This window comes from Cupressus sempervirens, chromosome 5, assembly GCF_028749045.1.
Source record: "Cupressus sempervirens isolate cs-2001-9-10 chromosome 5, ASM2874904v1, whole genome shotgun sequence".
Taxonomy (NCBI): Eukaryota; Viridiplantae; Streptophyta; class Pinopsida; order Cupressales; family Cupressaceae; genus Cupressus; species Cupressus sempervirens.
In genome coordinates, this window is record NC_143122.1 from 523,763,932 (window position 1) to 523,783,104 (window position 19,173).

The 19,173-nt window shown below is 39.3% G+C and overlaps 2 protein-coding genes across 4 annotated transcripts in view; one reads left to right on the forward strand and one right to left on the reverse strand.

The window, feature by feature from the left end:
- LOC149557007 (SUMO-activating enzyme subunit 1B-1-like) overlaps positions 1 to 19,173 on the forward strand; it is a 175,453-nt gene that overhangs the window by 34,704 nt on the left and 121,576 nt on the right. The gene's annotated exons all lie outside the window — the stretch shown is intronic.
- Positions 10,724 to 14,532, reverse strand: LOC149557008 (uncharacterized). Of its 2 annotated transcripts, XM_089831659.1 has the most exons (7): positions 14,208 to 14,532; positions 13,362 to 14,016; positions 12,990 to 13,222; positions 12,722 to 12,874; positions 12,173 to 12,573; positions 11,630 to 12,035; positions 10,724 to 11,495 (listed from the first exon to the last, which is right to left on the reverse strand). In XM_089831659.1, the coding sequence occupies exons 2-7, from the start codon at positions 13,982 to 13,984 to the stop codon at positions 10,915 to 10,917; spliced, it is 2,397 nt and encodes a 798-aa protein (XP_089687785.1). In that variant the 5' UTR covers positions 13,985 to 14,016; positions 14,208 to 14,532; the 3' UTR covers positions 10,724 to 10,914. The 2 variants fall into 2 exon arrangements, with proteins under 2 accessions (XP_089687785.1, XP_089687784.1); XM_089831658.1 differs by having other exon boundaries at positions 13,362 to 14,532.

Sequence of the window (19,173 nt, forward strand, 5' to 3'; positions counted from 1 at the left end):
CACACTTCCATGCATTTCTCCTCCTTGCTACTAGTAGCACTCCACACCAAAAACGAGTACATTGGGGGTTGCATTTCTACAATCTTCGGCTAGTAAACTTGACGAGCTTGCAAGCTAACCCCTGGCTTTTCCATAGCCAGGATCGAAACCATTCCATAACTTCATTTGGGGCATACAAACTCTCTCATGACTGTAATGTCCCCCACTTAGCCAGTTTGGAGGTATGTTGTCGTTAGCCCATTCTTGTATGGTCCCGAGGGCTAACCAGGACTTCAAAAGGGATCCTGAGGTTATTTGGCCTAGTCAAATTTAATTACAGGCCAAACGGAGTTCGTTTGTTGGGTTGTCAAGAAGACTTACTATTTTTAGTAAGCCAATAGGGGGATGCAGTGCCTTCAATTTTCAGTGACAGGATGAGATGCGTTTTGTTGGGCTCTTTCTAATGAGCTATTATATGTGGGATTTCGAGTTTATTTGGTATATTATTTTAATGTTTGAAGTTACAACGGTAAAATGACTATTTAAATTAAATATTATAATGTTTCATAAAGTCACTTTATAAAAATCAAGAGTCCCCCTTTTGAGTACATACATGGACTTTGTAAAAAGAAAAAAAAGAAGTAATATTAAAAGTCATGTATTATCCCACATTGGCAAGACGGAAGCGCGGAGCAAGTGAGGAAGGGATTAAAAGGAAGAGGATAGCTCTCATTTATTCAGGCTTGGAAATATCAAAGAAATTGGAGAATTTTCTGGAGATTATATCTCAATAGTTTGAAAGACGAAATCCCTTCAAGCTGGAAATCTTGACGCCATTGAAAGATATGGTCTTGAGATTCAACATGGTAGCAGTCTGAAAAAAGCAGATACGAAAAAGCAGCCCGAAAAAAGCGGAACCGAAAAAGCAGGCGGGAAAAGCAATCCATAAAAGCAATTCAAAAAGCGGAACCGAAAAAACAGGCTAAAAAAGCGGGTACGAAAAAGAAGGCCGAAAAAGCAGTTCGAAAAAAGCAAAGCAGAAGGGGCAGCATAGAAGGAAATTATTTCAGCCATCTACAACCAGGTTCTTTTGTTAGTATTGTTTTTAGGGTGTTATAAGCTTTCAGGTGTAAGTGTGCATTATACCAGCATTATCATTTTGTAATCCATGTAAATGCCAAAGTCTTGGCCATATTTTATGAGCATTGTTATTTTCATTGCAATTAAGAAGATAATAGTTGCTGGTGCAATTTAAGCAATTTAATATCATTATTTATTAGCTAGTTAGTTTGCATACCAACTGTTTGTTAAAATGCCAGTTGGCTGTAGGTGTTCATTTCTCATGCTTAGATCATATATATGCACTGAATATTGTCAAATTTAGTAGCACACTCATGTTAGGTCATTTGTGTAGTCCATTGTAGTCTTCTAGCACAAGATTTTCATTGATGCAAATTGTAAAAAGGTCATTTGAAGCTAGCTGAAATACTATATCAGTCATACGTCCCTTGCATGTGAATTGTTTGATGAAATTCCTTGAGCTTTCATCAGCATTTTTGAGGGCAGATTTGAGGAGGGTTATTACAGTGCTATCAGAGCTATAAGTCCTGCCATCCTGTGGAGGTCTTATAGGGAATTTGGAACAGCCAGATAGAGGGGAAAGTGTTTGACGAAATGTCAAAACACTAAAATCAGAGCATTTTTTTGTTTGAGCATGCGACAGGGGCCTTATAATTTTCGCAATACCAGAGCAAGACAAAATAGGACTTCAGACTTGCAGAGCAAACAGTCTAGTTCATCCGTGCAGGTGGACATAGAATCCAGTCATACAGACACAGAGGAGGTATTCTTTCATCAAGACATCAATATGGGTGACCGAGATGACAGGAATGCTCGGGATCCTGGAGAGGAAAGATTCTTACAGTTATTAGAGACCTTGGCACAAGGACAGCGATTAGCAGAACAGAGGGCACAGGAACAAAATCAGAGAATGGAGGTTATGATGCAGATGATGGCTTGTCAAATGGGGTTGAACGCTAACATAGGTGGAGGAAATAATCAGAATGGTAATAATCAGAATGGTAACAATCAGAATGGGAATAATCAGGATGGGACACATAATGGAGGTGAACAAGTCGAGAACAATTTCGGTCATGCACCTCAGCAAGCTAGGACAGTGAGTTCGAGGCCCATGATTCCCACATTTCCTCCTAGAGCTCCAGAGCAGCCCGTACCAGAGCCCCAAATCACTGATATACAGGACCGGTTGAGGAGAGATTGGGAAGCCAGAGGTCCAGATTTTACTGCTGCAATTACCTTTAGGGAGTATATGGATGTGTGGATGAAACATATGCCACGTGGACATGATAGGAACCAGAGCTATGAGCTACGGAAGAAAGTAGGGAAACTTCAGTTACCATATTATGATGGCTCGGGGAAGTCTACAACAAGAGCTTGGGTTCAAAAGCTTGATACATGTTTTCAATTGAACCCTATGCCTGAGGAAGAAGCTATTAAGTATGCAGCAATTCATCTGGATGGGTTAGCACACGAGTGGTGGCATCATGGTATGGTCACTATGGGTCATGCACACATTACCTCATATGTGGAGTTTACGAAGAGACTGATTGAACGTTTTGATAGGAAGGATCCAGAACTACATTTCAAGGAGTTAGCTCAACTTAAACAATGGGGATCATTGGAAACATACATTTTAGAATTTCAGAAACTTGCAGTGTTAGTAACAGATGTATTTGAACGGAGGATACTGGTTCTATTTATGGATGGGTTAGCTGATCCGTTGAGAGGGTGGATTAAAGCTCTCAACCCTCCCACTTTGTAGGAAGCCATTAAGAAAGCTCGTGACATGGATTCCTCTTCAGCTTCTAAAAATAAATTCCAGGCAAAGAGTTTCCCTTTGAGGAAAGATAAGGACAGTAAACCTTTTCGTAGAGAGGGTCAGCCACCTAAGGAGGAAAGTAAGAGGTTGGACAATGAGACACTTAATGATCTCAGGAAGAAGAAGCTTTGTTTTCATTGCAGGGAGCCTTGGTATTTGTCACATAAGTGTCCATTGAAAGCAAAAGCCAAGCAGATGGAGTACTTTTCAGCCGAAGAGTCAGTGGATGGAGATTCAGAGCAGTCATCAGAATCAGATGGAGATGATAATTCTTCACATGAGGAAGCATGCAGTGATAACACGATAGCTCAGTTGTCCAGTGTACAGGAGGCTGTCACTTTCAGAGTTAGGGGAACTTTGGATGGACAAAGATTTGTGGCACTCATTGATACAGGGGCAACACATAACTTCATTGATGAAAAGTTTGTGACACGTAGAGGGCTACATATAGAAGAGCATAGGGGATTTAAGGTGATGGTTGCCGACGGCTTCAAAATCGACTGTACCAAGAAAATCTCCAACTTGCAGCTTCGTTTGGGAGATTATGACATGGTGGGAGATTTCTTTGTTGTCAACATTGGTGATCAGGATATGGTGCTTGGGATGAATTGGATGAAATCTCTGGAAGAGTTTACATTTAACCTCCAGAAAATGGAAATGAGGTTTGAGGCAAATGGTAAGAAGATAGTACTCAGAGGTTTGTCAGATGGGAGACTACGAGTGGTGTCACTCAAGCGGATGCAGAGTTTCTTCAGACACGAGCAGGTGCAGTGGACAACAGAGTTCAGAGTAATGCCTGAGGTGACAGAGCAACATAAATAGGAGTATCCCCCTGATGTACAAAAAATAATAACCAAACATACTAAGGTGTTTGGTGAGATACCTCCAGGGAGACCCCCGGATAGGGGAATCGAGCATGTTATTGAGTTAGAGGAAGGGGCTAAGCCAGTCATCATCACACCCTACCGCCATCCAAAGAGATATAAAGATGAAATAGAAAAGGCAATCAAGGAGTTGATTGACATGGGGCACATACGACCAAGCAAGAGTCCTTTCGCTTCTTCAGTAGTATTGGTGAAGAAGGATGGTACAATGAGGATGTGCATTGATTATAGGGAACTAAACAAGAAGACGATCAAGAACCAATACCCTATTCCGCGCATTGATGAGCTTATTGATGAATTGCACGGTGCTTGCTACTTCTCTAAGATTGGTTTGAGATCCGGCTACCACCAAATACGGGTTAGAGAGGTGGATGTGGAGAAGACAACTTTTAGATGCCACTATGGACATTTTGAGTTCTTAGTCATACCCTTTGGGTTGACTAATGCCCCCGCCACTTTCCAGTCTTGTATGAATAGAGTATTCAGAGATTAGTTGAGGAAGTTTGTGTTGATTTTTTTTGATGATATACTGATATCAACCTTACTTGGGAGGAACATTTGAAGCATATTGATGCAGTGCTTAACATTCTAGAGAGGGAGTCATTATATGCCAATATGAGTAAATGTGAATTCGGGATGACAGAGTTGCTCTATCTAGGGCATATTATTAGTGCAGGAAGTGTTCGGGTTGACCCAGACAAGATCAGGACCATTCTGGATTGGCCACCGCCGAGGAACATTTCGCAACTCAAGGGATTTCTTGGGCTTTGCGGGTTCTACCGCAGATTTGTGAAGGGATTTTCACAGATAGTAGCACCACTTACAGATTTGACACGGAGAGACAGTTTCAAGTGGTCAGAGAAGGCTCAGGATTGTTTTGACAGGTTCAAAGAGCTGATGAGTACATGCCTTGTTTTAGCCATTCCAGATTTCACCAGGCCTTTTGAGCTGCAGTGTGATGCCTCAGGAGAGGGCGTAGAGCTGTCCTCATGCAGGACAAACATCCCATCGCATATGAGAGCAGGAAATTACGAGGTGTTGAGAGAACTTACAACATCTATGACAAAGAAATGCTAGCAATCATGCACGCGCTAGCTAAGTTCAGGCAATACTTAGCAGGGAGCCGATTCACAGTAAAAACAGATCATAACAGCTTGAAACATTTCCTTGGACAGAAGGATCTCAATGACAGGCAATAGAAATGGGTGAGTAAGTTACATGCTTATGATTTTGACATAGTCTATGTCAAAGGGAAGAAAAATATCGTCGCAGATGCTTTATCTAGAAGGCCTCATTTGCTTGCTGTTGGGATAGTCATGGACGATTGGAGAGAGTTGATCTTGGCAGAATATGCCAAGGATAGTTGGGCATCTAGTGTTATTGAAGGAACTATTCAGGATAGTCGATACACTGTTGTAAATGATTTGATCATCTACAAGGAAAGGATTTATTTAGTACCCGGGTTTGCTATGAAGTAGAAGATTTTGAGGGCATTTCATGATTCACCATTGGCAGGACATCCCGAATTCTTTAAGACATATCGGCAGGTGAGAGAGCGCTTCACTTGGAAAGGACTCAAAACAGAGGTGCTTCAGTTTGTTAGGGAGTGCCCAGTATGTCAGCAGAACAAACAGGAACATTCCTTTCCAGGTGGTTTACTACAACCCCTACCCATACCAGAGAAGAAGTGGGATAGCATTTCCATGTATTTCATTTCAAGCCTCCCCAAGGTACAGGGTCGGGATTGTATTTTTGTTGTGGTAGACAGATTGACGAAATTTGCACATTTCTTTGCGATTTCGTCCACATATTCAGCAGTACAGACAACAGAGCTATTCTTTCGAGAGGTATTTAGATTACATGGGATGCCAAGGAACATAGTCAACGACAGGGATAGTAGGTTTATGAGCCACTTTTGGCAGGAGTTGTTTAGGTTGTGTGGAACAGAGCTAACTCCGAGTACCAGTTACCACCCCCAAACTGATGGGCAGACAGAGATAGTGAATAAATGGGTTGAGGGGTACCTTCGAAACTACATTGCAGGAGAGCAGAAGGCTTGGGTGAAGTGGCTGCATCTAGGGGAGTACTGCTATAATACCTCTTTCCATATGTCTATTCAAATGTCCCCTTTCATGGCACTGTACGGGTATGATGCTCCTAATTTTCTGGATTTGTTATTTGGGGACAGTAGGGTGCCTAAGGCCAAGGATATATTGCAGGAGTGTCAGGACATTATGCGATCCTTGAAGGAAAATTTGCAAAGGGCACAAAATCAGTAGAAGCAATATGTTGATCAGCATAGGGTTGAGAGATCTTTCGAGGTAGGAGACATGGTGTACCTCATGTTACAGCCGTATAGACAATCCTCTCTCAAGAGGAGTGGAGCAGAGAAATTGAAACCACGCTACTATGGACCATTCAAAGTAATCAAGAGAGTGGGTGAGGTAGCTTATGAGTTGGAGCTGCCTGTAGACAGTAAAGTACATAACGTGTTCCATGTGTCACGCCTTAAGAAGGCATTGGGGCATAATGTGGTGCCTTCAGTAGTATTGCCACCTCTCGATGATGAGGGAAAACTTATCTTGATTCCTGAGGCTATACTTGACTCTAGGGAGAGGGTGCTTCGCAGGCGGACTATCAGGGAGTACCTAGTAAAGTGGAGGAACCTACCAGTTGAGGATGCTAAGGTCTGACCTCGCAATCTCCTTATGCAGGGTGGTTCATCGGGAATCATAGTTCCTATGCAGGTGCAGGCTAAGCTCCCGCCGTTGGGAACAAGCAATTTCAAGAGGGGCGGACTGTAATGTCCCCCACTTAGCCAGTTTGGAGGTATGTTGTCGTTAGCCCATTCTTGTATAGTCCCGAGGGCTAACCAGGACTTCAAAAGGGATCCTGAGGTTATTTGGCCTAGTCAAATTTAATTACAGGCCAAACGGAGTTCGTTTGTTGGGTTGTCAGGAAGATTTACTATTTTTAGTAAGCCAATAGGGGGATGCAGTGCCTTCAATTTTCAGTGACAGGATGAGATGCGTTTTGTTGGGCTCTTTCTAATGAGCTATTATATGTGGGATTTCGAGTTTATTTGGTATATTATTTTAATGTTTGAAGTTACAACGGTAAAGTGACTATTTAAATTAAATATTATAATGTTTCATAAAGTCACTTTATAAAAATCAAGAGTCTCCCTTTTGAGTACATACATGGACTTTGTAAAAAGAAAAAAAAAAGTAATATTAAAAGTCATGTATTATCCCACATTGGCAAGACGGAAGCGCGGAGCAAGTGAGGAAGGGATTAAAAGGAAGAGGATAGCTCTCATTTATTCAGGCTTGGAAATATCAAAGAAATTGGAGAATTTTCTGGAGATTATATCTCAATAGTTTGAAAGACGAAATCCCTTCAAGTTGGAAATCTTGACGCCATTGAAAGATATGGTCTTGAGATTCAACATGGCAGCAGTCTGAAAAAAGCAGATACAAAAAAGCAGTCTGAAAAAAGCAGAACCGAAAAAGCAGGCGGAAAAAGCAATCCGTAAAAGCAATTCGAAAAGCAGAACCAAAAAAACAAGCTGAAAAAGCGGGTACGAAAAAGCAGTTCGAAAAAAGCAAAGCAGAAGGGGCAGCATAAAAGGAAATTATTTCAGCCATCTACAACCAGGTTCTTTTGTTAGTATTGTTTTTAGGGTGTTATAAGCTTTCAGGTGTAAGTGTGCATTATACCAGCATTATCATTTTGTAATCCATGTAAATGCCAAAGTCTTGGCCATATTTCATGAGCATTGTAATTTTCATTGCAATTAAGAAGATACTAGTTGCTGGTGTCATTTAAGCAATTTAATATCATTATTTATCAGCTAGTTAGTTTGCATACCAACTATTTGTAAAAATGCCAGTTGGCTGTAGGTGTTCATTTCTCATGCTTAGATCATATATATGCACTGAATATTGTCAAATTTAGTAGCACACTCATGTTAGGTCATTTGTGTAGTCCATTGTAGTCTTCTAGCACAAGATTTTCATTGATGCAAATTGTAAAAAGGTCATTTGAAGCTAGCTGAAATACTATATCAGTCATACGTCCCTTGCATGTGAATTGTTTGATGAAATTCCTTGAGCTTTCATCAGCATTTTTGAGGGCAGATTTGAGGAGGGTTATTACAATGACCCACACCACTTCCTCCCTAGAGCCTAATTCCTATGCCCAAGCCATAAAGTCTGAGGCAATATCAATATTTGATTGATACTAATGTTGATCATTAGTATGTTTAGATTGCATAAATTCGTTGCCAAATATTAGATCAATTATTTGCTAGAAGAGGGGTTTGTCATGTTTGAAAACCTCTTTCAAATGCATCTCTGTAATTTAAATGATAAAGCATTGCTATGGTTTGGGTGTGGTCAAGGAGAAATTTGCCTCCATGATTACCTCCACTTTACGGTCCTCACGATACAATTTTGTGAAATAAAATGAAGTTTACCTCCACCTGATGATCCACACACTACAATCTCAAGAAACAAAATGAAAATTTTAAAAAAAGTTATCTTCTATTGGAATAAAAAATTTGTTCACACACCTCCATATGCCAAGCTATTCACATCATTTTAATTCTTCGTTTGGCTGGGCAGGAGAGCTCCAAATCATCACTCCTTATGCCTCAAAAACCTACAAAGTTCCCCCCTTTTGATTTGACAATAATGATAGAGCATGTTTTGATAGTATGCCAACATGTTTCCATTTCTTTTCACATGGAACACCTTGAAATTGTCAAAGGTGCCAATAAGAGATTTAATATTTTTACAAGCTTCTTGAAATGCCATGCAATTGTGTCACCTTTGCAAATTGCATTGGCAATGATCAATGAATCACCTTCCAAATGAAGACAAGAAACTGTGAGCTTTTAGGCCTAATAGATTAATCAATTTTCTCTTAAAGCTATAAGATTGTCTTGCCAATATCTGGTTGTGTACTTTACTTCATTGGCTCAAGTTCCCCTTTGATGCACCCTCGAAGCTCACCTTTATCTTGTTAGATTCTGTTTTTTCCCACGCTTCTTCTAGGCCATCACCTTTATTTAGATTCACCCAAAAAGGTCCATTGAAAAGCCAATTGCATAATAATAATTGGACTTACATCTGATGTAGAATTTTCCACCTTATATATATATATTAACTTGCTTTCTATTTGTCTGCATATGATGTGACACATTTGATGATTCCCTTAATGATTCTTATTTATTGGGCTATCTCAATTTGGAGGGTAGAGATGTTACCCGTGAAAGGATTGCAAGTAGCTAGGAAGCCACACTAATAGAGACACCCCAAGTGGGGCTAGGAGGTCAGATGAAAGTTGTTAGTCAATATGCCCCTTGGCTAGGTGGAATTGCTCAAAGTGCCTTGTATGGACTTCCAACTGGTGCTCCATAATGATGATAAGTTGGGTAGATATAACTTTAGGAGAATCCCATATGTTGAATATTATAGTAGTGAATTGGAATTCTATTTGTGTAGTGTTGGCTTATATGTCTATTTATCTTGTGGTACTAACTTGGTTGGAAGACCTATAGAAGGATATTGAAGTACTTTAACTCCCAATAATCCACTCCCAAGCACTCAGTCCCAAGCATTATTCAAACCCTTAAAGAGAATTTTAGGGCAGACTGAGTTGAGTCTCAGTAACAGACATTACAATTAGTATCAGAGGATAATCTTGTGGTTTTAACAATGTGTGTTGTGTGTATGCTCCTTGTCTTCATACATTCATGTGGATACTTCATGTTTTCATTGTGTGTGCTGGGTGCTTGGTTTTGTTCTTTGTTGGATCTAGAATATAAGATAAACAAGCCAAAAAGTTTATACTGGCCAAGAATAATAGAATCTTCATATGTGTAGACCTTCTCCTATTACAAATGTGATAGTACTCCTAGTAGTCAATGTCTTGTGCAGATCTATGGACAAAAACCAAAAACTTGGCAGCAATTCCATTGAACAATCCATATGTTGGGTAAGGCAAATACATGCTTGCTTAGTGGAAACCATACTTTTTGTAGGTTGGAAAAGGTTCTTCTGTCTTAAGGGTAGTATCTTTGCAATTCTGCCTAAAAATAGATTTATATATTTCTTGGTTCTTGCAACATGTCACCATTTAATGTTCCTGTTTATATAAACATCTATCATCAAATTTGATGTTTACACAATCATTATGACCATGCAAAAGTTATAGAACTAGGATCTGAAAATAGACACCCCCCTTGCGGTGTAGATTTCCTAGAAATCCCTTTGTTGTCTCTAAACTCAAGGGAATCATCTTTCATTCTTGCGGGAAAGAAAACTCAATATAAAATAATGTAAGGAATGATTAGTAATAGGAACCATTGTATCCCACCTCCAACTTTTATTAGTAGTTATACAAAGGTTCGTTCTTTATATCTTTTAATTAATTTTATTCTCTTCAAAGGATGAGGGTTGCAGCTCTTCATATGTTGTGCTTTCATGGTGTTCTAAATAGGGAGAGGATTTTGGATTGATAGCTTAACTTAGTAATTGGCATGCACAGAAAATAGTTCTTGGCACCGCTTGAGTGACATTAGAGATCAATCCCATATGTTGAATATTATACTATATGTGCACCACTTGAACGGCATTAGAGATCAATCCCATATGTTGAATATTATACCAAAGAAATGTGAATCGGAATCGGATCGGAATCGGCAAGGTCAAATCGAATCGTGAATCGGCAATGAATCGGCGATGAATCGGCAAATTTGAAAAAACCCGTTAAATTTAAAGATTTTAACAATTTAAAACTTATTTCATGCACCCTTTATTGAATATAACTTAAGCACACTATAACATCATCAAATAGAAGTTAAAACTTAACATACATAAACATGAAACATAAAATCCATCACATACGTTACTATGTTATCTAAGATTCTAAAATGTAAATTGTAGGCTAGCTGAAGTAAATAGAAATCAAATGATCATAATGATTTAAATCATAGAATGTATGTAAGATGATCCATAAGACATCAAATCATAAATTTATGTAAGAATCTAAGATGAAGATCCATGAAAGTTTGAAACTTTGAAACATATGTCTATCAATGATTCAGTATCAATATCTGTAAACAAAATATAAAAACAAGGCTCCAGCTCAAGCCTCAGGCTCATAGTCATCATCATCCTCAACATCATCATCAAGCTCGGCTACAGCCTCAGCCTCAGCCTCTGAGTATCCAGTCTGCCTAGTAGCAAGGCGTCTAATGTAGGTCCTAGAGGACTGTCGAGCCATATCTCCCGCATATAAGATGGGCTCACGAATGTCACTAGGGCCTGTGTCTGTGCGTCCACGTGTGCGTCTACCAATGCCTGAAGAACGTGCTCTAGCTGCCTCAGCCTCTATATCCACCTGGTCAATCCACGCACGGTCTTCCTCAGTGAAGACTGGATCTACAACCTCTGTCAGCCACTCTGATTCTGGATCAATCTCCTCCAGAATGATCGGAGAGGAGTCAGTGCCCAAAATCTGTCTGATCCTAAGATGGAGGTTGTAATGAACGAAGACAAGATCATTCAACCTCTGCACTGTCAACCTGTTTCTCCTCTTCGAGTGGATGTGCTCGAACATGGACCAACTGCGCTCACATCCAGAAGCGTTGCTTGGCTGACTCAGAATACGAATGGCAATTTTTTGAAGTTTTGGGGTTGTGGCCCCAAACATTTGCCACCATCTATCTGAAATAAGGGAAAATAAAAATAATTAGTCTCATTTACAAATTACAAATTACAAGTTAACTCTAAAATTACATAATCAACTTTAAGTTTAGAATCTAGATTCATGAACATTGAATATATTATTTAATTTTTACCTGGCTGTATTGTTTCCCGAGCATCTATGGCTACCCTGCTAGAGAAAAGTGGCCCTTCTTTATTATTGAACTTATCAAGCTCAATAATTGCAGCACTGCTATCCTCATCAGTACTCAACCTCTGGATCACTGTATATAATCCGGTGAGAACCTCCTCATCCGCCTTGAAGTCAGGACGGAAACGAAATGCCGAATTCAAAAAGTAAGCTGCTGCATGGATGGGTCTGTGGAGCTGATTCTGCCATCTCCTATCAATGATGTCCCAAATAGGGGCATACTTCTCCTGCACTCCTGCATACTGAGCTTTAATGGCCTCCTTGGCCCTATCCATGCCCTCATATATGTAGCCCATAGAGGGCTTCTCCCCATCAGCAGTTCGTAGGAGAGATACAAGAGGCTCAGTGGCCTACATATAAAGTAAAACAAAAATTTGAGTCAAAACTTAAACATAGAATAATTCAATAATATAAGGTAAAACTAAATCATTAAACAATTAGCATAGTAAACTGTAAAATATTAAATGTTAAATTGCAATAAAATTACCTTAAGTATTTCTCTAGCAGGTTTCCAAAAACCATCATCATCAAATATGCAATCCACCACATCTATCCCTGTAGTGGTCGTAGCATAGGAAGATGAAATCCACTCCCGCCCAACAAACATGCTCCTCAAATCATCCCTTGATGTCAACAAGGACTGCAAGGTGATGAAATTCGAGGCAAACCTCGTGATCCCTGGACGAGCTAACTCTTTGTCTCCTGTGTATTTCCTCATTGTGCTAAGGACAAATGAATGATTATAAATAAACTTACATATGTTTTTTGCCCTTTCCACACATGACTTGACCCACTCAAGTTTGCCAATTTCCTCCAACATGAGGTCAAGGCAGTGTGCTGCACAAGGGGACCAAAATATGGTGGGGTGCCTCTCCATCAAAAGTTTGCCTACAACAATTTTAAGATAATTAGAAATTCAAATTTCAAACATGTTAGAACTTAGAACTTAGGAAACTTAGAAATTCTAAGTTAGAATTAGAAAAAGTTCAAAATTCAAATAAATTTATTTTCAAAACTTAAAAAGTTAAAAGTTTACCTGCAGCAACATAACTTGCTGCATTATCCGTCACCACTTGCACCACATGTTGTTCCCCCACCTCTGCTATAACTTCCTCAATAACCTCACATAAGTATGTGGCGTTTTTTACATGAGCAGAAGCATCAATGGATTTGAGGAACATGGTATATCCTACAAGTAACAAAACAACGAATTATAATTACTATTAGCAATCAACAAATCAAAATTTGAAATAGTCAATCACGATTCAAAATTATGTATGTAGGAAAGTAGAATGATCAATCACCTCCACAGGATACAAGAAAATTGAGGAGTGTTCTTCCCCTCCTATCTGTCCAACCATCAGTCATGATGGTGCAACCCTTTTCGATCCACTCCTTTCGGTTGTCCTCAAGCTCATGCCTCATATCCTCAACCATTTCCTCCAGGAGGTATCCACTCAACTCAGCCTCAGTTGGGGCTTTAAACCCCGGACCACAAATGGCAACTGCATCTATCATGTTCTGCCAATAAGGAGTCCTGTCACAAATAGATAATGATATTGATTAGAAATTTAGATGTCAAAAACTAAAATCATAAAACAAGTAGATATAATTAAAGTTTTACTTTTACTTTTAACTTTAACTTTGAAGATAACAAAGAAAAAAGAATCAATTACCTGGCTGCAATAAATGGAATGTTGCAAAAGTACCAGAATTTGCAAATCTCTTTTCTGGCAGCATCATGAATCTCCTTGTTCAAACCCATGCCCTCAAGCGTGGGTTGGGAGCCAGGAGTAGTGCGGGGCACAAAGTAACTATCCATTTTGCTTTTCCGCACTCTAGGCCGCAATAGGTTGGTGTTGGACTCTGTCTCAGTATGAGACCGACTACCACTAACACTCACATGAGCACTAGCACTAGGATGAAAAGGAGGCCTAGAAGAACCCTCCCCAACACAACCTACGGATGCGGAAGCTGATGCAGATGCACTTGCAGATGTAGATGCGGTTGAGGATGTGGGAGCACGGGAGCCAATACCTCTTAACCCTTCAAGTTGCATTTTCTTAGTCAACTTGTCTTGTTCAATTTTTTCTAATGCCACTAAACAAGAGCGTTTTGCCTCAGCGGTTTGTTGAGTGCAAACTGTGACATCATGGCCAGGTATGCCAGCAATGTGGTATTTCAATCTATAGATACCTCCCGAATTTATTTTTTCTTTGCAAAATATACATTTTGTTTGATATTTGGTTCTCCCAGGAAACTCTTCATTATATTTCCAGCATTCATCTTTTTTACCCATTGTGGAAATTGGAAAATGAAAGCAAAGGGCTGCTGCAATAAAAAAATTCATGTAAAAAATCAAAGTTTGCAACTAATAAACAAAAACTACAAAACAACAAACCCTAGTTTGCAATTTAGTAAAACTAAAAATAAAAAACATTCAAGATTTGCAAATGAACACTAAAAAAATTTAACAAAAAATGCATACTACACTAACATGCAAAAAAAAAACCAACACTTACCTCTTGCAAATGAGTTGAGGAGTGTTGATATTGACTCCTTAATGCTCCCAATGCAATTTATGGCCTCCCCAAATGGACTTCTGATCTCTTTGGTGCTCTTCCTTCTTGCCGGTTGGAAACCTATGGATTCTCTTTTCTCTTCTTCTCTCTCACTCTTCCTCTCTTCTACTCATACTAAGCAAATAGAAGGCTCTTTAGGGTTATAACAAAGAGGAAAGTCAACTTAGAAAGCAAATAAAACATGTGTTTTTTTTAAAAAATTGAACTTTCTATCCTTGCTGCCGCGGCCGATTTCTGGCGATACCCGATGGCGATTCTGGCGATTTTTTCCATGAATCGCTGATTTTGGCGATTCATGCGAAAAAATCGCCACCAGCGATTTCCAATTCCAAAAAAATCGGGAGCCATGAATCTTATCGCGATTTCGGCGATTTCGGCGATTTCATGGCGATTTTTGGAACTATGTATTATACTATATGTGCACTGGCTGAGCGGCATTAGAGATCAATCAGAAGTACATTATCTCATATTGTATTGTCATGAACATGAATAGAATCAGCAGTTCAGTTCTATGACACTCTGTGTTACATTCTTTGCTTTTCTATTATGCGTTAAACCTATTTACCCATGACGGGAAACAACAATAATTTTAGTAAGTCACTTGGACATTTGGTCCATATTATTTATTGTAAGTCATCTAGATGGTCATAGGATACCATAGTTATATCTGAAAAGTTGGCAAGATTAGTTGTCGATTTAATATTTGGCATTTAATGGAGTTTAATCATTAATATTAGTTAATTGAAGTCTATTCTAGCATTTACTTATCAATTAAATATAAATTTTTAATTTAAACATTTTTATGATCAAAAGGGATATTGGGGGTCAAGTGCGCATTTAAATTTTTAATATATGAATGTCATGAAGTAATTAATTATCATGCTGAATGGGGTACAAACATATGAAGGTATACAAATATTAAAATGCCTTTATATTATTGAAGAAATTATATAAGGGATCACTATATTATTATTTCCCATATGCAAGTTAAATATTAAAATATTGAAAGTTGGAACTGTAAATAAGGTTTCTTGAAAGTTTAAAACTTCATGAGAGGAGTATAAAAGGAGTTTTGAGAAAGTCATTTGATATATACTCAGTTTATTCATTTTTTCTCTCAAATAAGTTTGGGAGCCTGACTTTCAATAATAGGAAATCTAAGGATGAAAATCCTTGGAGTTTCTCAGCGGTTTATACAGAAACCCAAATCCATCTTAGGTGTGAATTCATCCAAAATTCACCATTGTGCTCATCAAAATTTTTAAGGTTTGAAGTGGAAATCTCTTCGGAGGGTTTGATAGGAATCAAAGATAATTGTCGTCTTGATCATGACAAAGCTATAACATTCATTTGACATCATGGTGTTTTGATTAGGGTTTATTGACTGGAATAACTTTATGTTGCTAGAGCTAGAGTTTCAAAACCCCATTTTCGTAATTGTTGCAATTATGAAGAAGGATTTGACATATTTTGGTAGTGTATGACATTTTTCTCATAGGGTTTGAAGGTCATCTTTATAAGTCAGAAATTCAAGAATTATTTGCTGCCTATTACAGTAGTTTTCAGTAAAATAGTTGTTAATGTATGATTATTGTGTCCGAAAGGGTAGGCTGTTTGGGTAGTTGGTCAGTTGCAACCCTTTGACCCTTTATATTCTAATACTTGTATCCGATCATCGTCATTGTGAATGGAGTAGTGTTGTCGTTGTAAGTCTGAAACATATGAATGTAAACATTTGCTGAGATAATAAAAAAGTTGGTAAGTTCACTGAATAATAGTGTTGTGCTGCATTATATATTACTTTTTGTGACTATCTATTCTGTAGTGTTAAACTTGTTGCCCATAGTGGTAAACATTTGGCGGTGTTGCCTTAAAAAGAATTTGGGAGTAGCATGGTGGTACATGATGAAGGACATATAATGGGACAACCCATCTACAAATGAAGTAGCCGCAATGAAGATGATACGTTGAAGGACTTCTTTGAGGGAAAAACATTGGCGTTTGACTTCATCTCATTGCTCCAAACGTCAATGAGAACCCACATATGGAGAGAGGTGGTAGAGGAACAAGTGCTCGAGATTGTAGTGTGGCATTCTCTTGAAATAAGTCATGTTATAGATTGGTTGATGAGTAGGCTCCCTCGATTGTTGGCACAATCATTCTTGGTGCTGCAAAATTCACGCGATGAAGTTAAATGAGAGAACAATTGACAACAAATCCTCCAAAGGTTTGAGGAGGACAGGTGAAGGGAGACAAAGGAAAGGGATGAAAGCCGAAGACAAGAAGGCAACCCTTCGAAGAGGAGGAATTAATGCGAGATTTGCTGAACAAACACAAAAATTAAAGAGAATATTCAAAGTGCCTATAGACTCGAGGAACAAGCGGAGTGTTGAAGATGACTGAGGAGACCCTTGGAGGGAAGGCTAGATGAAAGGATGCCTGAAGGGAATTAAGGTGCCACAACAAGTGGACAAATTGAAGACATAGAGTACAGTACCAAAGGAGGGTACCGTATGAAAGGGGACGAAGTAAATGGTGAAGGCATAGACCATGACAAATTACTAGAAGATACCAAAAGTCGGTTGAGGAGCCTCACTCTCACATTGAGGGAGGATACATGCGAGGTCCGAGGGCGAGAAGAAAAGGCCAAGGATGATGGTGCAAGGGATATCGACACAACTACAAGTGTTAGAGGGACAAAGGGGTATGGTAGCCAGAGTAACCTAGCTGGCTCTAACACATTCGTTTTTGGAAACCACACTACATCGAAAGGTAACAACAATTGTAGTCATGTCTAAAATATGGAAATTACCAAAATTCATAGGTGACAGGAAGGAAGACCCTATACGCCATTTCAATACTTGAGAAACCATTTGGGTTGCCAACAAGGTGATAGACCACAATGAGTGAGCGAAGCAATTCCCAACCATGTTGAGGGTAGCAGCGATATATTGGTACTTAGACGTGGATAAAACCAAATTGACCTCGTGGACAGATTTGAAGGAGTTTCAAATAGAGTTTCGATTGCTGTGAAATGAGAATGAAATTGTGATAGAAATTTATAGCACCAAATAGGCTAAGGATTAGATTGCCCAAGCATATGGTTGGAGGTTGAAAGAGTTGTTGGGTTATCGATAGCCAACCAACGGATGGCCTAACGAAGCAGTGGTTCTTTGAGGGATTGAGACCCTCACTGAAGGAGAAAATGAAAATTGTACCTTCACCATTGTATGTAGATGCATAGAATAGAGCAATGGATCTCAAAAGCAAGAGCAAGACAGCTGAAAAGAAAAAACACGGGTCATAATTCAACGCTAATTCCTCTGCGTTGAGTAGCGATGAGGAATCAAGTAAGAAATTACAAGCACTTCAAAAGGACATGCTAAGAATGATGTAGAAATTTGTGTCCGCAAAGGAAGTGGTGTATAGAGTGTAAGGAAGAGTGCCATGCCAATGGGGCATGCTTGAAGAGTGTTTTTTGTGACATTTGCCAAATTATGGTACATTCCACTAAGGAATGCCCATGCAATATGAAGAGATGCGGTCAAAAAGGGTTGTTCAGCCAAGAGTTCTCGACATCAACAACAACGGCCAACCCTTAGGCGAATAACATCACAGGGTCCTTTGGTGGCTTCCAGAACAATGGGCGTGGAAGAGGGAACAATAATAATAATAACAATAACAATGCTAGTTAGAGCCACATCTAGTACGGCGTGAAGGAAAGGCCAATGACCCAGTGCCACATGTGTAGCCAATGGGGACACTTTGCTCATGATTGCTCGAGGGAAGAAATGCTTTAGTTCTTGTGTAGATGTGTGGACCAGAAGACCATGAGGACACAAGTCCAAAGTCTGGGGCCAACTTGCTGAATATTGAAAAGGTAAGCACAAAGAAGGAGGTACTGGCAGTCACTCGTGCGTAGGCAAAAAAAGCTATGTACCTTGATCCTTGTATTGAGAAGTGGAGGGTACACGATGCTAAGGCAAATATAGAAAAAGAGATGATGGCTGAGAGGAGGGAGACCCACGAAATGACAAGTTTTTCACTATGGACAGAGGCTGAACAGAACATTTTGCGGAAAATGATGCGAAAAGAGGTTCCCATCAATTTGAGAGACCTCTCAAAGACAATGCCACAACTGCGCACGACCCTCCTAAACATCATGCTAGTTCCTAACCGTACGACACTCCATGCGAAACACACAGAGGTCCAAGACTTCCATAGATCCAATGCTGCTGGCCGTCAACAGTGGGAGACATCTGACAGTGATAGAAATGGGTATTATCTGAAGCATTCTGACAGACACCATCGTGGATGGAGGGTATGGCATTAATGTGCTTCCTGAGGAGACATGGAAGAAGCTTGGGAGATCTGTCCATTGGCACGATTGAGAGTATTTTGACATTATCACTGCAATTGAGAGACCTGTCCATTGGCTAAAGAATGAAGATTTCAGCGAGCTGCTCACTGTCCTGAAATTGAGCATTCCGCTACAGGTCTGAAGGGTTGCTTCATTTAAAGATATTTCAGCAACTTGGACTGTTGGTTTATTTGTATCAGCATTTTATGTTGTCAAACATGCTATGAATATCAATCTTCAATATAATTATATTAGAAAAATGAATAAATCTTGAATAATTCAGATTTTATTTTTTCTTATCAGCAAATCTCATTTTTTCATTTGTTATCTTATCTCTCTGTTGGCAAAACTAAACAAAGAAATAATCAGGGGTGCATGTTACAATTAGATGCTCCAAGACAACTCACAGGTTACGATAAAAGCTACACATTTTCATAGCTTGCCCATTTTGTAATTTGAATTTACCAAAGTTAATGGTTTAAATGGTTGCTCATGTTTATCAGGAAGTGCACGGTGAAAGCTTGGCCAGCCAGTCCTGATGACCTG